The sequence below is a fragment of the Lucilia cuprina genome, chromosome 5, assembly GCF_022045245.1.
Source record: "Lucilia cuprina isolate Lc7/37 chromosome 5, ASM2204524v1, whole genome shotgun sequence".
Classification (NCBI taxonomy): Eukaryota; Metazoa; Arthropoda; class Insecta; order Diptera; family Calliphoridae; genus Lucilia; species Lucilia cuprina.
Window position 1 is genome coordinate 59,626,897 of NC_060953.1, and position 8,347 is coordinate 59,635,243.

The window sequence follows — 8,347 nt, forward strand, 5'->3', positions numbered from 1 at the left end:
GCAATGACAAGTGTAATGTAAATGTTTTAAATAGTTTCTAATCGATCAAAGTGAATTTCTCTAACTATTTAATTATTCATATAACTATATTTAGCACGATTTTTTCGAATTATTTAAAAGAAATAACAATATTTAGCCAAAAGCTAAATTAATTTATAAAATAAACATTTTAAGCAAACATATTTAAACAATATTATTTATAATTTATTTTTTTAGGGAATAAATGAAAATAATTTCATTACAAATAAATTCTATTTAAAATCAAAGTTATGATGACAAACTAACTAAACATAGTTTAACTAGTTTTTTTTGTTTGAAAAACGAGAAATTTTGTGATTTTATCATGTTAATTATTGATTGACATATAAAATTAGAGTAATTTAGTGAAAAAGTTAAATCAAAATAGTATTTAATGGCTAGACAAAATTGAAATGTAAAAGTAAATAGTAAGGCTGTTCACAGTTTGGGGTAACAAAGAAAAAAAAAAACTTAATAGAAAATTTTGTAATATTAGGAAGGAGAGTTCGAAAAACAAATCGTTTCGACAAAAGCAATATTTAATATGAAAACTGTGAAAAAGAAATGTGCCTACAAACAATATTAAGGCTATTCACAGATTAAAATAAGTAATTAGAAATCAAAATAACAGACTGGTGTTTCAATAGTAATGCATGTTAGATACGAAAGACCATGGAAAAGGAAATTTTTGAAAATTTTTTATTTTCTTAATTCGATACATTTTTTTAATTTGTTTTCAAAATTTCGAATCTCTAAACAATTTTTAAAAAATTTTACTGAAAATTTCTCTAAACAATCACACTCTCTAAGCCCTTAGAAATAAGAAGTTAAAAATTTGTTTTGCTTACACAGTCATTACAAAAGTACTTAAAAGTAATGCAGACGGAGTGTAGTAGACATTGAATAGTTAGTACAAGTTATTACTAAGTTTTTGGTGGGATTTTTGCAAAATTTATTTATTTTTTTTAAATTTGAGTACTTTTACAGAAAACTTTACAAAAAATTTTCCTTTTGAATAAAAAAATTTTGCAAATCTCTTTTTCTACAAAAGAGTTTGGTTCAAATTTATCTTTTTTCCAAAAAAAAAAAAAACAATAGTTTAGAAAATTTTTACAAAATTATTAATTTCTAAAGAAAATTTAAAATTTTTTAAAAATGGCTTCTTCCTTTTTTCGAACGTTTTTTTTCTCTATGGAATATTTATTGAAGAAAATTATAGAAAATGTTAATTTTTACTATAGAAATTTTTCTTTTAATAAAAAAAATTTCTTCTCAATAGAAAATTTCTCTTTTTTATAGAAATTTTGGAAAATTCTTTTTCTCTTTTTTTAGTTTTACAGAATTTATATTTTTCAAAAATTTATATTTTTCTATAAAACATTTTCGAATATTTTTTTGCTATATTACTCTTTCTACAGAGAATTGTTAAAAATTTTAACTTTTGAAAGAATCATTTTAAAATTTATTTTCTATAGAAATCATAATTTTCTACAAAAACTTTTGCGAATATTTATTTTTCTATATTTATTTTTCACAGACATTTTTCGAAAATCTATTTCTAAAACATTTTTCCAAATGTATATTTTTATTAAAACTAAATATTAACAAGACTGGTTTCTAATGACTATAGCTAGACCTTCTGGTGTCCTTGGAAATAGAACGCACGAAAGTCGGTCTAATAGACTATAACTAGTAAATGTAGTAAAATTAAAGGTGGCCTTGCTCTTGCAAATACTATATTTTATTATACTCAAACTGTGATTACCCCTTCTAAATCCTCTAATTATTTGTTGTTATTTTGATTTATTTGATTTTCTCTAATACTCGTGATTTTCGGAACTTGTCATCAATGAATTTCGGTTGTTCTAGCATTTTATTTAAATGTTTTGTTATTTCTATTTGGTCCGTAATTTTTCGATGTGTGTTTTTCGTTAATTGACTGCATTTTTTGTGGGATTTTCTTTTTTTTTGTTAAAAATAAACTACAGATCATTTAATTTTTATAAAATTTGTTTCTTTTTTCTGTCTGTATCAAATATTGTAAAGTAGAACACGAAATAAAATTGTTTTTTTTTATATATTCTTAAATCTTTAGAATTTTTCAAAAAGAAAACACATGCAAAATAAAATTTTGAAAAAAAATACAAACTTTTTAATGAATTATTCAGCATATTGAGATTAGAGCCAAAACTATAACGATTTCTATACAAAGTATAGGCTGGATCCAAATTATAATGTGGAGTAGGATTGTTGAAATTGTTGTTATTTGTAGATAAGTTAGGTGGGTTAAGGTTTAAAACACCCTCACGTATTAAACACTCTTTGATGGCCAACATTATGAATAATTTTATTTATTTAATATTTTTCTTTTAAATATTTTTTTTTTTAAAAGAAATTTTCTTTTTTTTTTTTTTTTGCTTTAAAACTTTCGTTTTTTCTTTCTTTAACACTTTTTATTTCTTTATTTAATTCTTATAAGAAAATCGTATAAAATTTAAGTTTCAGACGTTTAAAAAAACCACACACACTACTTTCAATTAAATTTTTATTTACTTCTCGCACCTAAAATTGAAGTTGTGTATCTTTAAGATGGCAAAATAAAACCGTTGAACATTAACACAAAAAACAAAATCTTTATTATTTGTTTTTTTTTCAAAAGACGTTGATGTTTTTATATTTAATTCCTATAATTTTCTTTCGTTTTTTTTTTTGTAATTTCTATTATATTCCTTAGACGTCTAGTCGCGGTCTTACGACAAGATACAATAAATAATACAATACGATACTGTGCGAGATACTAAAATAAAAACAAAAATTTATAAAAAAGAAAATACTTAACGACGACTACGACTTGCAGCAGCAGTAGCAGTAAAACTAAACAAATGAAGAATTGTATGAAATTTCTGGGCTCATCATCATTCACTCATTCATTCATTTAGTCAGTCAGTCAAGTCATTTATTCATTCATTCCTTCGTTTACTCGCATCAGCAGTAGCATGAGTATTTGTGTGTTTGTATGTATTTTCTGTTTACAATTTTGAACAAAAAAAAGATTGTGTATTTGCAACGAAAGTATCTAGAACTCTCACCTCCAACAACAGCGTCAGTTGTAGTAGCAATGGAAAAATAAGCTGACAAAAGAGAAAAACACTAGAACACAGGCACAGTGGGACATTTTTTTGGAAAAATTGTAATTTTTTGACATCATACAAAGAAACAAAATAAGTTCTATATGTATACAAAATTTATATTTTTATAAAAAATCTATTCTTAAAGGATTTTTTAATTTTAAAAACTTACAGAAACTAGAGCCAGAGTAGACTAACTAACTAACTAGATTACAAACTATATATCTAACTAAATCCATCTATCTCTCTATATATCTATCTAACTATCTATGTATGTATCTATCTATCTATCTATCTATCTATCTGTCTGTCTGTCTGTCTGTCTGTCTGTCTGTCTGACAATGGAAAAATAAGCTGACATAAGAGAAAAACACTAGAACACAGGCACAGTGGGACATTTTTTTGGAAAAATTGTCATTTTTTGACATCATACAAAGAAACAAAATAAGTTCTATATTTATACAAAATTTATATTTTTATAAAAAATCTATTTTTAAAGGATTTTTTAATTTTAAAAACTTACAGAAACTAGAGCCAGAGTAGACTAACTAACTAACTAGATTACTAACTATATATCTAACTAAATCCATCTATCTCTCTATATATCTATCTAACTATCTATGTATGTATCTATCTATCTATCTATCTGTCTGTCTGTCTGTCTGTCTGTCTGTCTGTCTGTCTGTCTGTCTGTCTATCTATCTATCTAACTATCTACCTATCTATCTATCTATCTATCTGTCTGTCTGTCTGTCTGTCTGTCTGTCTGTCTGTCTGTCTGTCTGTCTATCTATATATATATCTATCTATCTATCTATCTATCTATCTATCTATCTATCTATCTATCTATCTATCTATCTATCGAAAAGTCTGTTGTTAAATTTTCCTAATCCACTGTCACACTAAACAAAAGCAAATTTTAAAAATATATATTTTTTGTAGAAAAAAAAAAAAAAAAACAATTTAAGGAAAAATACTAACAACAAAAAATACAAACCAGGCACTCACACACAAATTTGTATCTGTTAGATATTCGGCAGCAAACTAATAAAAAAAACTAACAACAGAACCAACAACTACAAGAGTGTTAGGAAAATAACAACAATAATGATAATAATAACAACAACGAATAAATAAACAAGCACAGCACATCGAATAGTACAAATATCTCTGGCTCATTTTTGTACTTGTGTATCTAAGAGATACTTATTCACTCATTCATTTTTTATATCACTTTTTCGTTTCGTTTTTCATTAAGTCTCGTTTATTTGAATGTGTTTAAATGAACACACGAAAATTTTCCTTCAAAATTGAACAGAATAAAAGAAGAAGACGACAGCGACGGCAACGACGACGACAGAAACCACATGTGTTTATGAAAAAATAAAAATCGAAAGAATCAAAACAAATGATGAAGAAAAAAGTTGTTAATAAAATGCTAAATTATAGGGTAAACATGCAATCAGCTGATACCCTACGTATTAAATTAAATCAGATGTTTGGGATGAGAACTGATAACAAAAATTGAAAAAAAAATTTGACATCCTAAACAGGCATGGCAAAAATAGTACTTTTTATGTTTTAAAGTACTACACTAATCATACGTTAAATTATAGGTCGATTATAATCTATTTATAGAATAGACTACAAACTAAAATAAGCTATAGACTGCAGAATATACTATATAATAGACTTGACTAGACTATAAACAAGACCATAGTCTGGACCATATGTTTTTTAGAGAGTTTAAAAAATTATAAAAATTACCTCAATTTATTAAAAATAATTTGTAAGTACCTGAAATTAGAAGAAAAATAAAGAAATTAGTAAAAGAAGTATAATGAATTTATAAATTTTGATACAAAGTATCTTACATTCCAACGATTAAAGTTTCATATCGTTTGTACAAACTTTAAAAGTAATCTCTGTTTCTACAAAATTTTATAAATTTAATTGAATGTATTTATAAAGGAAAAAAATAAAAAATATCCTGCAATCAAAAGAGTCAACATTTTAAAAGTTGTTGCAATGACATACTAAATGTTAATTGAAATTAACTTAATACATCTCATTACTTTATTACCGAGTTTATCAGAAAAACACTCTGTGAAATGAAGCAGCCGCAATTTCTTGCCTCATAAAACCAACATCAGTCGTATTATTGCAGTTGTCATTGTCTTTATTGTAGATTATTTTTGTAGCTGTTGTTCAATTTGTCATTGCTGTTACTGCAATAAGTTTGCAATATCTACACTTCCTTTATTAATATTTAACACCCTCAATATGTAGCTTTTTTGCTTTTCTTATTGTTGTTTTTGTTTCAGTTTCTATAAACAATGTGATCATGATCGTGTGAGAATATACAATCACGAGATGAGAGAGCAAACGGTAAATTTGTATATCAGGGAACCAAAACAGAACAAGAACTGAACTAGAAGGGAACTAGAAGTGAACTAGAAGTGAACTAGAAGGGAACTAGAAGTGAACTAGAACTGAACTAGCACTGAACTAGCACTGAACTAGATCTGAACTAGAACTGAACTAGATCTGAACTAGAACTGAGCTAGAACTGAACTAGAACTGAACTAGAACTGAACTAGAACTGAACTAGAACTAGAACTGAACTAGAACTGAACTAGAACTGAACTAGAACTAAACTAGAACTAAACTAGAACTAAACTAGAACTAAACTAGAACTGAACTAGAACTGAACTAGAACTGAACTAGAACTGAACTAGAACTGAACTAGAACTGAACTAGAACTGAACTAGAACTGAACTAGAACTGAACTAGAAGTGAACTAGAACTGAACTAGGACTGAACACATACTTATACAATTATACATATATACATACAATATCACTCAAAACAATACTTAGTTTGCTAGTGCAAACTTTAAACACAGAGATCATAAAGTTGTGTGTGGTAAAACATCACTGTTGCAACTTTGTAACGTATGTTTGCTGTTAGCAGCAGCATAGTTGCAACAGTCAGTCTAACCACCTAAATGCTTAAATGATTATTTGTTGCATGTTAAAGATAACTTTTGAGAAGCAGAAAGAAAGAAAAACTCATAGCAGAAAAACTAAAACAATTATTGTTGATTTGTTAAGATTTTGTTGGTTTTTTGTAAAGCATTTGTTGCCGTTCAGTTTTTCTTTATTGCTCTTTGTTGTTATTGTTTATTTTTTGTTGTTGTTATTGTTTTTGCTTTATGTGGGAGTTTATTAATTAATACTTGTGTGTCTCATTTGATTTTGACTTACAGTGCACATTTAGTTTGGTTGTACAACAACAATAACAGAAACAACAACACAATGTTTAATAAAATTTCATGAGGAAAAAAATAAATAAAGAAAATAAAATTAATAAAAATAAATTGTTTATTTATTATTGTTGATCTTAATTAATTTTTATTTAACTGAGATTTACATATGATGGTTTTTAATTTCCTGGGTGTGTTTGTGTGTATTGGCAGTTAAACGTTTAATTTGCATTTATGATTACAACTGACACTTGAACCTGGATGGACGGAAGGGCTGATGCAGTTCATTTTCGAACATGGAAAATAATAGCTTAAAATCCAAATTCGAAATTAAGTTTAAATTTTAAAACATGTGGGACATCAATAAAAATGTTGTAAATTATTAATTTGAAAACAAAATTGAGTTTGAATTTTTTGATATGCAGAAGTTGTTTGTGTCTACTGTAGATTATTTTTGTATATTTGTTTTTACTTTTAAAATTCTTTAGATTGGAATGAAATTCATTCATTTCAACCATAATTTCAAAAATGTCATAAATGAAATGCATGAAAAAATATTATTTATTCAGAAAATTAATTGTCAGAAATTGTTAATAAACACAATAAAACAAAAATATTTATTCCAAACAATTCCACCAAAAATATTTAAAAAGAATTCTGAAAAAGTTGGCATTTAAAAAATTTCATATATAGAAAAACATACGAGGGTTGTTAATTATTAAACTAAATATTAATCAAATATTATACTATTCTAATACTGATTGATTTGCTCTTAACATTAAAAAAGTTCGATCTCTACGTTTTGTACTTAAAAAAATATTTCCAAAAAAATTATTTTATATTGAAACTATGTTTATTTAAACTTTATTTAATTTCAAAACTTCTATCACTGATCATTCTCCTAACACCCACTGTATTTGTAATTATAATTACTTTTGTTTTCCTTGTAAAATTTAATAAAAACCAAACAAATTTAATTAACAACAAATAACATAACAATCTTTTATTACACAATTATTTCATGCTCATGACGCAATTATCAAAATCTTAAAAAATGTTAATAAGAAAAAACCCTCCATATCTATATAGATACACACACCTCCTTCTTGTTAAACTACTTGGAAACAAAATATGGCAAGATCGCATGTCAAATTATGAAAAAAAAACTAAATTAAAACAAAATTAAGCTTCAATATGTAAGCAGTTACAGACAAATAGAAGGACGGACGGACAAACAGATGTATAGTCATTTGTAAACTAAAATAAATTGTTTGTGTGAGCTAGTTGAGGGGAAAAAACACACACCTACAACATCTTTCGATTAAGTCTAGTTTTCGATTTCAATATTGTCTTAAATACAAATAACAACAAATATAAGCAAAACTAAAACAACAACAAAAATCAAATCAAAGTAATAGACAACTTGCAAGTAATTGAGTCAAGTAAATAATACTAGTAGAGACAGACGGACTTTATAAGTAACAATAAAAACGTAAATATTTATTTTAAAAAAATTATTAAAGAAAAAAAACGAACTAGATCAACTTATAAAATGCAATGTGTTAACAAGATGATGCGTCCAATATACGGCACCAGAGTAATGTTTAGGTTGAAGAATTATGTTGGAATTTTTTGAATCATTTGATTTCAAAAAAGGGACTGGTGTTCCTTCCTACAGTCATTTCTGCAGCTTAAGAAACGTGTGTATATCGAATGTTTGACTGAACTAGAACTGAACTAGAATTGAACTAGAACTGAACTAGAACTGAACTAGAACTAGAACTGAATTAGAACTGTACTAGAACTAAACTAGAACTGAACTAGAACAGAACTAGAACTGAACTAGAACTGAACTAGAACTGAAATAGAACTGAACTAGAACTGAACTAGAACTGAACTAAAACTGAACTAGAACTGAACTAGAACTGAACTAGAA

At 26.2% G+C, this 8,347-nt stretch overlaps 1 protein-coding gene across 10 annotated transcripts in view; it reads right to left on the bottom strand.

Annotated features, from left to right (window-relative positions):
- LOC111675850 (supervillin) overlaps positions 1 to 8,347 on the bottom strand; it is a 330,599-nt gene that overhangs the window by 177,237 nt on the left and 145,015 nt on the right. The window contains exon 1 of one of the 10 annotated variants that reach the window (XM_046951098.1): positions 2,168 to 2,958. The exons of 8 other annotated variants lie outside the window; for them this stretch is intronic. In XM_046951098.1, coding sequence (XP_046807054.1) covers positions 2,168 to 2,354 — 187 coding nt within the window. In that variant the 5' untranslated portion in view covers positions 2,355 to 2,958. Of the gene's footprint in view, positions 1 to 2,167; positions 2,959 to 8,347 lie in introns of those variants that run through there. One more of the 10 variants, XM_046951100.1, reaches the window with a different exon arrangement.